The 16559-nt window shown below is 54.4% G+C and overlaps 8 protein-coding genes and 2 non-coding genes across 10 annotated transcripts; 6 read left to right on the forward strand and 4 right to left on the reverse strand.

The window, feature by feature from the left end:
- Positions 1-835: 835 nt before the first annotated feature.
- Positions 836-1135, reverse strand: BDW47DRAFT_123043 (uncharacterized protein; the record flags this gene model as incomplete). Its single annotated transcript, XM_024815976.1, has 1 exon — positions 836-1135. One exon carries the CDS (start codon positions 1133-1135, stop codon positions 836-838), a length of 300 nt encoding a protein of 99 aa, XP_024674988.1.
- Positions 1136-1880: 745 nt separating this feature from the next.
- Positions 1881-2414, reverse strand: BDW47DRAFT_100280 (uncharacterized protein). The gene is made up of 3 exons (XM_024811393.1): positions 2120-2414; positions 1989-2068; positions 1881-1907 (listed from the first exon to the last, which is right to left on the reverse strand). Exons 1-3 carry the CDS (start codon positions 2383-2385, stop codon positions 1888-1890), a joined length of 366 nt encoding a protein of 121 aa, XP_024674989.1. The 5' UTR covers positions 2386-2414; the 3' UTR covers positions 1881-1887.
- An 817-nt stretch (positions 2415-3231) lies between these two features.
- On the forward strand, positions 3232-3343 carry BDW47DRAFT_t24. The gene has a single exon. It is a non-coding gene; the product is annotated as a tRNA-Leu (tRNA).
- On the reverse strand, positions 3242-4921 carry BDW47DRAFT_100281 (protein kinase-like protein). The gene is made up of 2 exons (XM_024811394.1): positions 4340-4921; positions 3242-4275 (listed from the first exon to the last, which is right to left on the reverse strand). Exons 1-2 carry the CDS (start codon positions 4857-4859, stop codon positions 3503-3505), a joined length of 1293 nt encoding a protein of 430 aa, XP_024674990.1. The 5' UTR covers positions 4860-4921; the 3' UTR covers positions 3242-3502.
- Positions 4922-5586: 665 nt separating this feature from the next.
- BDW47DRAFT_123046 (uncharacterized protein) lies at positions 5587-6095 on the forward strand (the record flags this gene model as incomplete). The annotated part of the gene is made up of 2 exons (XM_024815977.1): positions 5587-5726; positions 5786-6095. The coding sequence occupies 2 exons, from the start codon at positions 5587-5589 to the stop codon at positions 6093-6095; spliced, it is 450 nt and encodes a 149-aa protein (XP_024674991.1).
- Positions 6096-6547: 452 nt separating this feature from the next.
- Positions 6548-8745, forward strand: BDW47DRAFT_100282 (glutamine--tRNA ligase). Its single transcript, XM_024811395.1, has 5 exons — positions 6548-7046; positions 7100-7490; positions 7548-7675; positions 7723-8558; positions 8613-8745. Exons 1-5 carry the CDS (start codon positions 6590-6592, stop codon positions 8700-8702), a joined length of 1902 nt encoding a protein of 633 aa, XP_024674992.1. The 5' UTR covers positions 6548-6589; the 3' UTR covers positions 8703-8745.
- A 136-nt stretch (positions 8746-8881) lies between these two features.
- Positions 8882-9901, forward strand: BDW47DRAFT_134156 (phytanoyl-CoA dioxygenase family protein). Its single transcript, XM_024818025.1, has one exon. The coding sequence runs from the start codon at positions 8917-8919 to the stop codon at positions 9829-9831; it is 915 nt and encodes a 304-aa protein (XP_024674993.1). The 5' UTR covers positions 8882-8916; the 3' UTR covers positions 9832-9901.
- Positions 9902-10013: 112 nt separating this feature from the next.
- BDW47DRAFT_123049 (snoRNA-binding rRNA-processing protein UTP15) lies at positions 10014-11639 on the reverse strand (the record flags this gene model as incomplete). Its single annotated transcript, XM_024815978.1, has 1 exon — positions 10014-11639. The coding sequence occupies one exon, from the start codon at positions 11637-11639 to the stop codon at positions 10014-10016; it is 1626 nt and encodes a 541-aa protein (XP_024674994.1).
- Positions 11640-11986: 347 nt separating this feature from the next.
- BDW47DRAFT_t25 lies at positions 11987-12075 on the forward strand. Its single transcript has one exon. It is a non-coding gene; the product is annotated as a tRNA-Asp (tRNA).
- Positions 12076-12889: 814 nt separating this feature from the next.
- On the forward strand, positions 12890-16330 carry BDW47DRAFT_74088 (uncharacterized protein). Its single transcript, XM_024819730.1, has 2 exons — positions 12890-13313; positions 13376-16330. Exons 1-2 carry the CDS (start codon positions 13090-13092, stop codon positions 16080-16082), a joined length of 2931 nt encoding a protein of 976 aa, XP_024674995.1. The 5' UTR covers positions 12890-13089; the 3' UTR covers positions 16083-16330.
- The last annotated feature ends 229 nt before the right edge of the window (positions 16331-16559 follow it).

The following is a 16559-nucleotide window of genomic DNA, read 5'->3' on the forward strand; positions in this document are numbered from 1 at the left end:
TCAAATGATCTGGAAAAACCTGGATCGCCCACAAGTATCGTACTATCTTTTGACTGGTTCGTCGGTATATGAGACACTTCGGTCACTTCGACAACGGTATGAACCGACCAAGCGACAGCGTGCAGCAACATTGCGGCAGAAATTTAAGGATGCTCGGCATGCGCCCATAACGGGGGCCAATATCAAAGACATGGACCGTGAATTTCGAATACGCATTCGAAGCTTGCAGGGCTGCAAAGCTGCCGGATGCCACGGAAGAATTTACCATCCAATATCTCTTCAAATCCGTGAAACTCAATACCCAGAGTGGACTGTATACGAGGAGCTGGAGGCGGGGAAGGACAAGAACTTGACGCTTTCAACTCTCATACGCCGTCTTCTTGAAGAAGTACGACGCAAGAGGCCATCCGAGTGGTCGTCTGTAAGTTAATAAGGTGGCAACTTTGGTTGCCCAATTGAATGAACGGAACAGAAAGGAAAAGGACCTATACATTAGAATGTAGTGTCAAATTGGCCATTTTACCATACTAGGAAATAGTGATATCAGCATAGTTTCCTCGGACTCTCATGCTTGATGTATCATGTAGGCTTCGTTATCTCATATATATATATAAATATATTCAATAACACTCCTTTATTATTATACACAATGCAACCTGTAACATGACAAATAGCAGATCAATGGCACAGGACAACAGGAAAGAAAAATCGCAGCCGTAAAATCCTTCAAACAAGTTAGCACTCATTCAACAAGATCATGTCAAAAAGAAATAAAATAAAAAAAACCGGCACAAAACATACATTATCAAGTTATATTTCTCTTCCTGTGAAATGATCACCCCCGAGATTCCTCCTCTTCATCATCATCCAAATTTGTAATGCGTCGGGCCCCGCCACCACTGGACTCTTGAGTAGACGGAAGCTGCTGCCGCCCCGTCTCGTCGTAGCGGCGCTCTTCGACGACGGGCGGACCGCCTAGTTCCTGGTGACCGGATCGCACGACGCGCGTGCCGTCTGGGTTCTTCTGCGAGGTTGTGGCATAGCGCTGGCCGCTGACTTGGTTGCCGTTTCTGGATGAGCTGGAGCTCGAGTAGAAGGAGGAGGAAGAGCTGCTGCTGTAGGTTGCGCCGGGCATGGTGGTGGTTGTTCGGGACTTGAATTTTTGGTTGATGCGGGGTGGACAATTGCAATATACTGCAAATTTCAAGAATGGGGGATAGGATTAGAGGTTGAGTACTTATATGGGTTAGGATGGTGGTGTGGAGATGGTTTGCGTAGAGGTGATGTCATTGTACCTCTTATGGAGCATCGATTTGCGACGAACTGGTCCGAACCTTTCGAGACGTTTCGATGCGTATAGCTCTTGCGTGGCTGAATATTTTTTTTTTTAGTAGTTTATTTTATCCCAAATAGAAAGGTTATGGTAATGTATAATTTCTCTCAGCGGTGGCCTATCTACTGCATGGCCATCCGTTACTTCAAACCTTTTATTTAACACGTGGAGACTGCAACCCAACATAGGAACTTTTTTCATAGCCACAGCTGTGTAGTAAGTCAAAGTTGATTACTAAACATGGTGTGCACTAACTGTGGCTTAAAACGATATTCTAGTCAACATGGTAGTTCGTTGTGTCTTGTAGGTGAGCGGGTTGGTTGTTTGTTAGGGCTATTCAAATTATGCTAGGGTATCGAGAATCCAAGGTGACTGAGACGAGGGAATTTCAGAAGAGTCCCATAGCCCCATAGAACTACGCCGGGCCTATAACTTGAGATGGCGAGCTGGCTCAATGTAACTCACTAGGAAAGACTTTGACTATTTCATATGAATTGACCACCGTATGGACCTTCAAAAGTCCTACTACTGTCGAGTCCCACGACTGATACACTCTAGCATTTCCCCAAAGCGGCTGCAACCAGGCGTCAGCAAAACGACCACAGCGAAGCAAAGAAAGCAAAGAAGAAAGAAAGAAAGTGAGAAAAGAACATACCCATACTGCATTTACTATCCGTAAAATAACCATTGACGTAGCAAACATAGCCACTATCAATGATAATCTTGTCCCAAGTACTGTCCCACCATTAGCAACCACCCCCACCCATCAAGCGTAACGATCCTTACCAGTTCCCTTGATAGCATTCTCCCTTCTTATAGCAAACAAAATTATAGGATTGGCCCACGGGGGCGCGGTGGCGGACTTCATAGTTCGTACCAGGCCCTGATCGGCAATTGGCGTACTTTGACACATTGATGATCTTGCAGCTGACGGAGCGCTTGGCTAGGCCTAGGGCTTCGGGGCTGGTGTCGCGCGGTTCGGGATCTGTTGGAGCGGCGTTCGCTGCTAGGAGGAGGCTGGAGAGGATGATGGATAGGGTGGGTAGTTTCATTTTGGCGAGTTTGTATTGGCGTGTGGAGGGTTTGGTATGGTTGTTAGGAATGGTATCTGGTGACTTGAGAGGGGCGGGTACAGGAGGACTTGGAAAGAACTTGGGCTGGTGGATATGATGGCTTTTATATTGTGTCTGACAAGGTATTCATACCTGTTTACAATGCCCTCTCTTCTAGATACTTTCCAGACTGTATGGATGGGGATGGCTTGGTTTGTGAGCGCCACTCATCAGCTAATTCTAATATACGAGGTTACACTGCAGCATCACCCCGACACGAGATAACTTTGGAACCCCTGATAAATCGAGGGTCTACAGAGAAGAAATGTTATCAGTGACAATGGAAATCTATTCCAACCGAACAGAGCAGTTCATTTTAATGTCTGCGTAAAACATAGGGCTGTTTTGTAGGACGCCGATCACCTGTAGTATTCGTTCAATCCAGACAGGGGAACTACCGCGCCGTGCCCGATTGCTCCGTCACCGACTGGCATTAAAGCGAATACGAGAATTCCAGCCACATCTATTCAGTCTTGCAGGTTTGAGTGTTAAGGTATGGACCCAGAAAGGACAATTGAATTTTGCTTGCTACGAGTAGTAGGCTCCGAAGCGGGGGTGGCCTCAAAGGCATTCCAATATAATAGACACCCAATACATCAATATCAGAAATTAATTGATCATTTATCCTATGTTTTTAGGGAAGATTATTGAATTTGTTGTGGAGTATAGCCGCCGAATGGTTAATATTGTAGCATAGTGACCGTGACTGATACTTTCAGTGTGATCTATAGAACTATAGCGAGTAAGCCCCCGAATCAGTAGTGGCCCAAATCTAAAATATCAACAGGCAAGATGGCCGAGCGGTCCAAGGCGCTAGGTTCAGGTTTACCTGACCATCACAGTTCTCCGGAACTTCCTAGTCACGCAAGTGGCGTGGGTTCGAATCCCACTCTTGTCATATCTTTTTTGATTTTTTTTTGGTACTAGAAGTGGATATCCAGAGATACTGGGCGGGATAGTATCTTCTGGACCCAATCAAATACGGGACTTGTCCGGGATTTGTTTTTATGGGTATCTTCGGTGTACTTCAACATTGTCCCGCCCAGAAAAGAATTGGTCAAACCTTCCCAGCCTTTTCAAATGCAGGCAACCCCCAAGTTGTCATCCATTTGGAATCAAGGATATTCGCAGCGGTGGCTCGTTCCTCTGGTTTGAATGCAAGCATAAGGCGAAGCATACGTAGGAGAGCCGCCGTTTCTTCATTGCCAAATTGGCCCACGCCATTCTTCTGTCGTGATTCCTGTATCTCCCGCTCGAAGCAGTCTTCAAGAGACGGGACAACAAACCGACCCTTTATTGGCCGCCCAGTATCATCGAAATACTCCTGACGTGCCTCCCAGCCATCCCACCACTCAGGCGGTAACGGCCCGAGGACGTCCACCTGCTGAGAGGAAATGTCATCGTGTGTGGCAAGAGTGGCGTCGAAGAGCGGACGTGAGCTAAAGATTGACCAAATAGCGCAAGCTAGGGTCCAGATGTCCGCGGGAAACGAAATCGCGCGATCGGGCTCGAAATAAGCCTCTGGCGGTAAGAGTGGCAGTGGCGAACAGCACTGGTCTCCGGTTCGTGCCTGCCGAGGATCGGATGGGGAGAAAGCCTCGCCAAAGTCACTGAGAAGTAGATGGGCCTCGTCGAGTGCGATCTCATTCGCTTTCTTCCCTAGCCATACTGGCACGGTCCCGTAAGCAGGGACACCAGGAGGAAGAGGGTTTCCATCAAGGCGTTCAATCCGCTCTGTGCAGGGCTCGCCAAACGCTCCGTAGAGCTGCTCGACCGTGAGTTTGTTCAAGCTCGATGGAAGCCGGATCAAGGCATTCCCAAGGTGAACATCTGATCTCGACGTGTCAGCGACGGATCTTTCCCGGCCGGTCTCGTTATGTTCGAAAAGACTCACCTCCGTGCACAAACCCTCGGGCATGTATATATGCAACCGCCAAGACCAGCTCGCTGGCCAGTGCGCGTGCTGTGTCAAGATTGAAAAAACTAGAGAAGCTGGCTGCAGCCACACTGCTTTGGGCTGGAGGTGTCACGTAGCATCTATGGGATCCATTGGGGCTTTGGATCTCGAATCTGTCATGTATCAATGGGACCATAGCCTTCCCTGAGCAGTCGGCCTCAAGGGAGTCCGTAATGGCACATAGAACGTCCGCCTCGCTAGAAGGCGAGTCTCCCGTGCCGATCTTGACCGCAACATATGCTGTTTGCTGCTCGTCACGTGCGAGCCATACTGTAGAATATGTCCCGTGACCCAGTTTGTGGACAATCTGGTATCGATCTTTGAAAATGTCTCCAATGAGTGCTGGATAATATCCCCCAGGCTGGTACCTCTCCAATCTTTCCACACCCTCGATTGGCTGATATAGGAAAGGGGGAGTCTTGTCAACTGAAGACATTTTGGAATTGTACCTTACCATAAGTCGCCCGGGGACTTGCAGAAACGAAGGTACTTTGTGAAGTATGAACTGGTGCAATGGCCTCATGGCGATCTTCTATAAAGATGGCCAGGGAACAATACAAGAAGCAATTGATCCACAGGCCGGCTAGTCGGGTCCCCCGTGTGAACTGCCCGGGCCGGATTGGAGTTATGCCTGTTTAGGCTTAGTCAGGCTCGAGATGCCGCATGCGTCATTATCGATTATGCAGTGCTCTTTCACTAGGCCGATATCATTGGCTAAGAAGTGAATGACTTTCCATGGATGGATACTAATCGGACGGTGCCTCCTGTCACCTGTCAATCTATGATCTAATCCATATTTATGATGTCTCCGTTCCTCCACTAAGCAACTACACTCCAATAGTTATACAGGATGATTGAATGCCTCCATTTCTGCCACTGCTTTGGCACGCGCTAAGGCCCAAACGTCATCCGTTCTTGCACGAGCGGTGTTTTCATACCATTATCGGCCACAAGATGCCGCCACCAGTTCCAAATCAGGTAGCTACCTTGTCAGTCAGTAGGTAGAGGTAGAGTAAGGCCTGGATGGATACGGGTAGGGAGGGGTAGGTAGTATTTGAGTTCGTAAAAGCCAGCGCCATTTAAAAGCCCCTGGTAATCCAGTCACACCGGATTCTGCCTCAGATTCTTTATCATACCGAGCACATCCCAACTTATTCTTTTCTTTCTCCGTTTCTGTGAGAAAAATGTCTACTATCAACATAGTCAAATGTTACTTCTACAAAAATCATCTCCCTCGAGACCCGGCGAGACTGCGCGCACTGGTTGCTCTTGCCTACCAAACCGCGAGGGACAGAAAACTGTACCCAAAGGCTATCTTGATCCGGTAGGTAAAACGGCGGTTCTCTGACGATCGCCGGACCCCTGGCTGATCCTGCGTACCAGGTCGGAGCTCCATGACACGACCAGTTTTCAGGGGAAACGTCAGAAGGATCCATTAGGCTGGCATGTTACCCTTTGTTACAAAGACGAGGAGCAGTTGGGTAAAGGTGTGCATGTTGCTAGTCACGGCTATGTTCAAGGGAAAGATAATCTAGAATTTGTGGGAGCAACGCACGCCGGAGAGAAGCTGGATTCTTGGATGAAGGGCGATGGGAATGTGGTTTGGCCAGCTGAAGAAGAGTTAGAAGCGGCTCCTGACATCGGGTATGGACACCCCTTTGAAGAGGACGACAAAGGCAAAAACCAACTGTAAGGCACTATGGGATCTTCTCTCTTGGGGCCTGATGATCATATGCACCCGACTACCGGGTAGTATTATATTGTAGTAATGAGGAAAGACACAGACTTGGTTACACCTATTGTAGAACTTCTTCTGCTCTTTCTACTTGTCATTAGTGCCAGGATAAGACCACAGTAGTTCACAGAGGAATATGACCTGGTTGTGATTACTCTCATGAGAGCCTCTCTTTGCATTTGGTGTCATATTGATAATGATAAAATCAGCATCGATCAAAGTCAAGAGCATCTAGTATCTTATAGATGGTGGTAACTAAGCATAGGGTTTATATTAGTAAGCAATGCATATAATGTTGATCATTGCCGGAAAAATATGATCTTCCGCTGGCGGGGTCCCCCACCATACGCGGATTTCAACACCAAAAAGATGTGACTCAATTTCCATCTGGAGTCATTATACACACCATATTTCCCTCTCATCTATCGTCCTCGGGCGAACAACTCACCACCATGGCTGACGCAGTCGCGGATAATCTGGCCAAGCTCCAGCTCGACCCAGAGACCGGGGAGATGGTCTCCAAGGGCGAGTTGAAGAAGCGCATGCAGAAACGAGCCAAGAAGGCCTCCAAGGATTCGGCCAAAGCAACCCAGCCGGCCAAGTCGACCGAGAAGGCAGCTCCGCAGAAGGCGCAGAAAGCGGTGGCCCCCACCGCCGATCCGGATGCCATCTTCAAGCAGGGGTTCCTCTCCGAAGTGTACAACCTGCGACCGTCGCCCCACGTCCGCACGCGATTCCCTCCCGAGCCCAACGGGTACCTCCATCTTGGCCACGCGAAGGCCATTGCGATCAACTTCGGTTTCGCGCGCTTCCATGGCGGCGAGTGCATTCTTCGGTTCGATGATACCAACCCCGACGCCGAGGAGGAGAAGTACTTCCATGCTATCGAGGATATTATTCGCTGGTTGGGTAAGGTTCTGGCGGGGAGGGGATCGGATAGGGCTCCGCTAATGGGTCTCTAGGATTCACGCCTTCTCGGATCACCTACTCGAGCGATAACTTCCAGCGCCTGTACGATCTCGCCGAGAAGCTGATCGGGCTGGGCAAGGCCTACGTCTGCCACTGCAACGAGGCGGATCTCAAGATGCAGCGCGGGGGTGAAGACAACCGGTCGCCCCGCTTCCAGTGCGCGCATGCCTCGCAGGACGTGGAGACCAACCTCACCAAGTTCCGCGACATGGCCGCGGGGAAATACGAGCCGCAGACGGCGTTTCTGCGCATGAAGCAGTACCTTCTGGAGAGCGGGAATCCCCAGATGTGGGACATCGTCGCCTATCGCATTCCCAAGAACCGCACGCCGCACATCCGCACCGGGACGAAGTGGCATATCTATCCTTCTTATGACTTTGCGCAGTACGTGTGGAGCCCGCCCGGTCTCGTGTATATTGTATGGTGCTAACCCAGCCACAGCTGTCTCTGCGATAGCTTCGAGAACATCACGCACAGTCTCTGCACGACGGAGTTTGTCACCGCGCGAGAGAGCTACGAATGGCTCAACAAGACCCTTGGCGTCTACGAGCCGATGCAGCGCGAATATGGTGGGTTGTCACTGCCGATTGGGCGAACTTCTACTAACCGCTTCTAGGCCGTCTCAACGTCACCGGAACTGTCATGAGCAAGCGGGTTCTAAAAGAATTGGTGGAGAAGGGACATGTGCGCGCCTGGGATGATCCTCGCCTCTACACCCTGATCGCCATCCGCCGACGAGGTGTCCCGCCCGGAGCTATCCTCTCCTTCGTGGGTGAGCTCGGCGTGACGACATCCCTGAGCATCATCCAGATTGCCCGATTCGAGCAGTCCATCCGCCGCTACCTCGAGTCGTCGGTTCCCCGTCTCTGCCTGGTGCTGGACCCCGTACGCGTTGTGATCAAGAACCTGGGCGACCTAGAGGGACAGGAGCTCGAGCTGCCGTTCTCGCCCAAGAAGCCCGAGTTCGGCTCTTACAAGCTGAAGATGACGTCCACCGTCTACATCGACCGGTCCGATTTCCGTGAAGTCCCGTCGAAGGAGTTCTTCCGACTGTCGCCGGGCAACACCGTCGGTTTGATGAACGTGCCGCAGCCCATCAAGGCGACCTCCTTCTCCACGGATCCCACGACCGGCCAGGTCACCGAGATCCAGGCGGAGTTGGCGCCGGACAGCGGCAAGCCGAAGTCCTTCATCCACTGGGTTCCTGAAGGGTCGCGCAAGGTCACTGCTCGGATCCACCACCCGCTCTTCAAGTCGGAGAACCCCATGGCCGCGGAGGGCGGCTTCCTCGCCGATATCAACCCCAACAGTGAGACGATCTACCCGGATGCGCTCGTCAACGCTGGGTTTGAGGAGGTGCGCCGTCGGGCACCGTGGCCGCAGGCGGAGGGCGAAAAGGCGGGTTCTGGACCGGAGGGTGTCCGGTTCCAGGCGATGCGGGTTGCTTATTTCGTAAGTTTTCATGATTGAGTGTTGACTGTTGTGACTCGTACTAACGGTGTATAGGCCATGGACTCGGATAGCACGGAAGATTCGATTGTGCTGAACCGGATTGTGGCATTGAAGGAGGATGCCGGGAAGGAAGCTGGTAAATAGGGAAATAGGAACATAGGATTCGTTAACGAGAGCTGCATAATACAATTATAGATCAACATTCTCCCTAGCAACCACTCAGAAGTATCAGTGCTGCCTAAGGCTACGAACAGGTGATAAGATAAGCTTTAAAACCCCTCATCTCACCCCTCTCACTCCTCCACTCCCCTCTCTCGCTCTCCAAACAACCACCAAGCATACCTACTAAAGATACACAATGTCCGGCCTCACACCCACCCAACTCGCAACCTTCCACGAAAAGGGCTACCTAGTCGTAGAAGACTACCTCACCCCCCAAGAAGTGAACTCCCTCCTCACAGAAACCCACCACCTCCTCGACACCTTCGACCTCGACACGCACCCCCTCACCCAGTTCACCACCGGCGATGACTCCAGCGATAACAAACCCCACGTCGGCGACGACTACTTCCTAACCTCCGGCGACAAACTCCGCTTCTTCTTCGAACCCGACGCCATAACCCAAGACGGCAAACTCACCCGCCCCAAGCAAGAAGCAGTCAACAAAATCGGGCACTCCCTGCACACGCTCTCCCCGCCCTTCAAAGCCGTCAGCTTGAACGCCCGCACGGCATCAATCGCGCGCTCACTCCGCTTCCGGGATCCCCGCCTGCTGCAGAGTATGGTCATCTGCAAGCAGCCGCGGATAGGCGGCGCCGTGCCGCCTCATCGGGATTCAGAGTTCTTGTATACGGATCCGCCGTCGGCGGTGGGGTTCTGGTTTGCGCTGCAGGATGCGGGGCCAGGCAATGCCACGCTTGTTATGATGCCGGGTACGCAGGGGGAGGGGATTCAGAGGAGGTTTGTTCGGGTTTTTAAGGAGGGTACCAAGGAGACGGTTGGGACGGGGTTTGTGGGGAATGAGGGGGCGGGGGTGCCGAGGGGGGAGGTGGAAGCTAAGGGGGAGGGAAAGGCGGAGGAGGTGTTGAATGTGAAGGCGGGATCGTTGGTGTTGATCCATGGGAATGTTTCGCATAAGAGTGATCGGAATGAGAGTGAGAGGAGTCGGTTTGCGTATACGTTTCATGTTATTGAGGGGGCGGAGGGGTGGGACTATGATGAGCGGAATTGGTTGCAGCCTTCTGAGGGGGGGTTTTCGAGGGTATATCAGTGATTTGCTTTTCTTTTTTGTCTCTATACTTATCTGTTTATTTATCTATCCAGTTATTTTATTTGGGTTCGTCCTAGTTGAACATGCGTACTTACGGTAAATCTTATAAATAGTGTAGTGAATTGATCGCTATGTACATACATCCCAACCAGAACTCCATCCAATGCAATGAACCCAATGCTGAATCAGGTCGTCTTCAACATTTCCAACATCCCCCGAGTCTCAAACGCCTGATGCGCCATCTCCACCTCATCGCGCACCCGACGATGCAGCCTCTCCACCATCTTATCGATCTGCGCCGACTGGCCCAGATTCCCGGAGTAAATATCCAGCACATTCATAGCGACCTCAACGCTGAGCCGGACCAGCCGCGGCTCCGTGATGTTCTTGTACACCCACTGCAGCACAGGCTGCAGAGTGTCCTCGTCGCGGTTGCGCAGGGCAGCGCGCAGCGCAGAGCGGTGTCGCAAAGCCGTGAGGAGTGTCAGCTGGGCGGTGCGGTCGCGCGAGGCAAGCACCTGGTCGAGAGCGGCGCCGTAGCGCGCCTTGCGCAGGTCCTGCTCCCAGCGCTGCTCGCGGGCGCGCTTGCGACGGTCGCGGCCTTCGATGACGATGTCGACGCCTTCGCCGACGAAATCGTGGCCCCGCAGTCGCTTCTCCCAGCCGGACCCACGCTGCTTCTGCTTGGCGACTTTGCGGTCGTGTTCCTCTAGCCGGCCGTCCAGCAGGGCTTGCATTTCCTTGCGACGTTCGCGCTCCTTGGCCTTTTGCTGGCCTGATAGTCGGGTCTTGATGGAGAGGAGGCCGGACTGCATGCCGACGGCGAGGTGCTTGTCTTCTTGGGCGACGCCCGAAGTGATGGCGCGCAGCGAGAGGATGGGGGATGGGTACTTGGATCCGGAGACGACGTTCCAGCCGGTGGTCTCGAAGACCTTGAGGTGGCCGTCGAGGGAGCCACTGACGAGGCGCTCGCCGTTGGAGGCGAGGGCCAGGGACGTGACGGTCTTCTGGTGGCTCTGGATGAGGTGCAGCGGCTTGCCGGCGACGATGTCCAGGACGGCGATCTTGTTGTCGGCGGCGGCGAGCACGGTGGTGCCGGCGGGCATGGGCAGCACGCTCTCGATGGGGGCGGCCATCTTGAAGGTCATGGCGGCGCGGGTGTCAACGCGCGGATCCCACAGGCGCACGGTGCGGTCGTAACTGCCGGAGAAGAGGAGACCCGACGAGGCGAGCGAGCCTGGCATGAAGCCACCGCTGCGCACGTAGTCCGTGTGGCCGTGGAAGGTGCGCTGGCTGGACTGGCTGGGGAGGTCCCAGAGGCGCACGGTGCGGTCGTCGCTCGCGGTGAAGACGGAGGTGGGGTCGCTGGGGTTGAATTTGGAGACCCAGACGGGCTGCTTGTGGTCCTTCCAGGTCTTGAGAATGGCGCGCGAGGTCACGTCGAAGACCTGCACGGTGCCGGTGTCGTCGCCTGTGACGAGGACGCGACCGTCGGGACGGACGTCGGTGCCGCGGACGGTGTCATCGAAGCGGGTGATGGTGCGCAGCAGCTTCCGGGTGCGGATGGAGTAGATCTGGACGCGGGCGCCGGTGGTGACGGTGAAGACGTCCGGCGGCTGGGTCAGGGAGGGGAACGCTGCGGCGGAGGAGGGAGCGGAGGGTTGAGTGATGAGGTTGATGGGACCGTTGGCGGGCGAGGGAATGAGGAGAGCGTTTTTGAAGGTCTTCCAGTATTGCTGTTCGGGGGTCAATTTGGTGGATGGCAAGGCCGGCAGCTTGACCTGCTGCAGGGGAAGGACGGGAGCAGCCATGCTGCTGGTGTAGAGGTTGGGATGTGTGGGGGAGGTGAGGTTGTGGTGATGGTAGAGATTTCGCGATCTTTTTTTTTTTGAAGTTTTTGATGGCAGTTCCCGATCGGGTATGGTCAGACCCACTGGGGTTCACCGCCTGCCGCCTACCACCTCTCACCGCCTTCTTTTTAGAATACCGAAAGGAATTGACTGGTAGTAGAATATTCAGATGGATACTCTCTGTACGGAGTGCTCTGGATAGAAGTTACTTGTTTATATCAAGTTGCATGAAGATATTGTAGAGAATGACAAATTTGTGTTATGTAGGGGGAATATATAATTTAGAAAGAAAACGAGAATATAACAAGTCCTCGATGGTCTAGTGGTTATGATTTCCGCTTGTCATGGTTTATCCAAACAAGCGCGGGAGAGCAGGGTTCGATTCCCTGTCGGGGAGTTCTTTTTTGTTTTTTCTCTTTTTTTCTGACTTATTTTGATCTTCCTGGTTTTGTTTTTACTGTATTTAACTTTTACTTTAATATTTTCATATTTTCACTATATACTACGTAGTATACATCAGGCAGAGTCGATATAATTCCCCCATTCCTCTAGTGACTCATGATGTCGACATGACATAACACGAGGCTACGAACGAGCTACAAGGCTCAGACTCGGAGTCACTTCTGCCTGGGTCCAGTCATGCAAGTCATCTCCAAGTAGGGCTGATCCTAAACCGGATTATTTTAGACCTGTTTTAGACCGCAGCCTGGTCCCCGCCAAGCGACGCTCATGTCGAATCTAAATGAATCTAAATGAAGCCGCCTGATGGTGGCGGTGGAGTGTCCACTAGTCCGGTAGGCAACGGAATTCACCTCCTGTCTCTACTGTCAGGTTTTGGATATTGTCTGATGTAGAATTCAAGGTGGCTGGCAGTGGACCTCTCCCGGGTCCAGGTACCTCCCAGGTACATCCGTAGACTCTCGAGGTACCTCGGGGGAGGACGTATGGTAATTCCATTACGATACAGACGATCCACGCAGGATGTCATGCAGGAACCGCCTTGTCATCCAATAGTACTGCGTCCACGTGATCCCCCAGCCTCCCACCAGCCACCCGATTTCCCCACCAGCCAATCAGCGGCCCCACTTCGTTCCCCATCGACACCTGAGGTCACCCCGTGGGCCTGATCGCCTCGATACCTGAGGTACGCCCGCGTTGTTGTTTTCTCCCTTCCTCGTTCTCACTTCATCTCTTCTTCTCTTCCCTCTTTCTATCTGACCCTCTGATTCGGTTGCTTTGTCTTCTTCCTTGTTTCATCGATCCTGAGATCGATATCAAAAACCAGCCTCTGCTCGATCGAGCATCCCTCCCAATGCCATCTGGGATTGTTCCCCCTCCCTGGCAACTCATCTAGTGTGCCGCTCTCGTGGATTCACTTCACTCTCAACAATCCTCGTTCATTAAATTTAACATGTCGAAATCAAATAAACTCTCCATCAATCATGCCGCTGGCATCTTCGCGGACATGTCCGTCGATGGCCCCGCCATCGGCACCCTCGTGGCTGTCATAGATCGCGCGAAAAACTTGCCCAATCGCAAGACCATGGGGAAACAGAACCCTTACTGTGCGGCGCGTCTGGGCAAAGAAGCCAAGAAGACCGAGACCGATATGCGTGGTGGTCAAACCCCGAGATGGTAAGCTTCCCTTCATTTTGGGGACGCGCGATGGGAGGTCTTATGGCTAACCTCTGGTACAGGGACCAGGAGTTGCGGTTCACAGTACACGAATCCCCCGACTACCTCCGTCTCAAACTCTCCGTCTTCAATGATGACAAGCGCACCGATATGATTGGCGAGACCTGGGTCGGCTTGAAAGACCTCATCATCCCCGGAGGCAGTCAGAGTGACCAATGGCATCCCTTGCAGTTCCGCGGCAAGTACGCGGGTGAGATCCGCATTGAAATGACTTACTACGATACGCGACCCGAGGATGAGGCTGTCATTGAACGACGCACCCAGGCGGCCGACAAGATCGTCGCGAAATCTAGTAGTACCTCATTAGCTCCCTCCGCCCCCGCCATGTCCGGTTCCTCTTCCCTGTCCGGCCCCCGTCAGCTCAAGGATGTCAAGCGACGCCCCCTGCCCAGTGACCCCACGGGCGCCGCAGCACGACCCTCACTGCCGGAAAAGGTGCCATCTGCACCACTGCCCGTCCAGCCTCCAGTCCCTCGTCCCGTCCAGGAACCCGTTTATGCCCCCCGCCAGGCCCCGGAGCTGCAGGAGCCGGTAGTGGCCCCGGTCCCGCTCCGTCCCGCGAGGAACTATGAATTCCCGGACGATTCGCAGAGAGAATGGCACCCCACCCAGATCCCTCCTGCACCACAGATCCCTCCCTTGTCGAGGCGCCAACCCCAAGAGTATGCGCAACCTCACCCGGCCCATGATCCGCGCGTCTACGCGCGACCGCATTCGGGCTACAGCAACATGCCTCCAGCCGACTTCGCGGGGGTTTCGCAGCCGCCCCGGCTCGACTATTATCAGCCAGAGCCGGACCGCCGGGTCGAGGCACCTCGTCCCACCAGTAATCACGCGAATTATCCCTTCTCAACAACGGAGCAGTACCCGCCTGGCGCTGACGCGACTCGCCTGGGCCAGGTCGCCCGCTTCCCGCCGCGCGGTTCGGTCAGTGTCCACGAGCAAGCGCCGTTGGAGTACGCGCCCGTGGATAACCCCCTGGCGCCGATGGAAGTGGACCGTCTCCCGTACCGCGCCCCGGTCAATTCCCTCACTGAGCAGTCTCGCCCTCCGCCCAGTCGTGACGGGTACCACGCCGAGTACGCCACGATGCAACCGCGGGTGGAGGACGAGGAGGAAGAAGAGGGCCCTCCGCCTCCGCCCCCGGTGCACCGGTCGGGCGTGGTCGGAGCTAATCAGCAGTTAGTACCGTCACCGCGCTCCTCGTACCAAGCTTACTCTCTAGAGTATGGCGCGCCCCCCCGGTCGTCCCACGACCTCCGCCTATCTCACTCGTCCCACGATCTGGGCCGCTCCCGCCCGTCCCACGAAGCGCGCCTCTCCCATCGGACCTCCAACGAGCTCCGCCGGTCCCATCCGCCCCAGCTGCGGCCCGATGGACCCCGCCTGACGGACCTCCCCCCGCCTACGAACGCACCGCACATGCCCCCCAGCCTAGTCGCCGGGTTTGATCCGGTCGTCGCCGACGACGAGTCGGACCGCATGGCGTATGAGGGGGAGGTGCGACGCCGGAGCTCGTATCTGGAGGAGCGCCAGCTGATGATGCCGGAGCCGGAGCCGGTTGCGTCGCTGCCGCCATACCCCGTGGACCCGTCGGTTGAGGATGGCGCCGTCGTCGTGCGCCGCGGGTCGGCCAATACGAATATGCAGATGGTGCCGCTGCGGAAGTCGGTCAGCCCGCAGCCCTTGCGACGCCAGTCGGTCAGTCCACACCCGATACATCGTCAGTCAGTCAGTCCGCACCCAGTGCAGCGCAAGTCGATCAGTCCGCACCCAGTGCAGCGCAAGTCCGTCAGCCCGCAGCCGCCCGTCGGCGAGCGCGAGGGCGGCCAAATCCCGTTCTCGCCCGACTCATACGACCTGTTCAACCCGAACGCAGCGCGGGCGGCCGTAGTCCGCGACCCCCACGCGTCGTACGACACTCCAGCGCAGTCAATGGAAGCCGCGCAGCGGTCAGAGCAGGAGACGGCGCGCGGGCCGACCCCGATCATCGGAGACGACGGCAAGGAGATCGACCCGTCGGACCACCTGCCTACGGACACGTGGGCACCAGAGCCAGAGCGCAAACCCAAGAAGCCGGGGCTGGTGGTGCGTTTCCGCAATACGCCGCGACACAGCCCTGCTGCGTCGCCGCCTACCGTACCTCCTAAGGAATACATCCGGCCGGCCCTCCGGCCGCAGTCGTATCTGGGGGGAGGCTCCGATCCCCCGGCTGAGCCGGATCGGGGGCGTTCGCGATACGGATACCATAATAAGTCGTACAGCACGCCGAACGTTGCGGCACCGTACGGCGGGTCCGCGCGGGGACGGTCTCCGGGGTTGCAGGTGGGGTACGCGGGGGGACACACTAGAGGTCACTCGCCGGGTGGACACTCCCCGGGCCTCCACGCCAGAGGACTCTCGCCGGGCCTTCACGCTAGGGGACACTCCCCAGGTCTCCACGCTAGGGGACATTCCCCAGGCGTCCACGCCAGAGGCCACTCGCCAGGTGCTTCCATGTACGCACCGCCAGCCACAGTTGGACCACCCATTCCCGCCAAGGTGCCAGTGGGACCACCAACAAAGACCAGCACAGCGATGGTCGCACCAGGCGGGATGGACGCGCTGAGCCGGGAGCTGAACACGATCGATATCGGGGAGGTGGGGTTCAACCATGGACGGGCGATGAGAAAGTATGTACCGCGGTTGACGACGGGGTATGCATCTTAGTATGCCGGGTAGATCTGGTATGAATGGGTACCCCTGGGTATGTTTTCGGGGCATTGTAGGGGCATGCATTATTGAGTGGGTATGGCGTTTGGTTGCATAGACTATGATTTTTGATTGATTGATTGATTCATATCATGATTGATGCGATTGATGGAATGATTGATGGATAGATTGAATGAATTGTTTGATATGATACTTTGATGATGATTGATTGATTGATTGATGTGATGCACTGATGAATTACTGACTGATTGACATGAATGAGACTGGCGATATATGGACAATGGTTGTCTTGATGGGGAGGGTGTCATGTTCGAGGAAATGTAATTCATTCAGGACGTAGTCTGTTGTCTGGTTGTCTATATAAGGACATATCTCTTCTCTGCTTTAGTCTCTATCTCTATCTTCTCTCTATCACTCTCTACTCCATCTCTCTCTACATCTTCTTTACTCTACTATCTTGGCCCTACCATCTCC

This window comes from Aspergillus candidus (assembly GCF_002847045.1).
Source record: "Aspergillus candidus strain CBS 102.13 unplaced genomic scaffold BDW47scaffold_6, whole genome shotgun sequence".
Classification (NCBI taxonomy): Eukaryota; Fungi; Ascomycota; class Eurotiomycetes; order Eurotiales; family Aspergillaceae; genus Aspergillus; species Aspergillus candidus.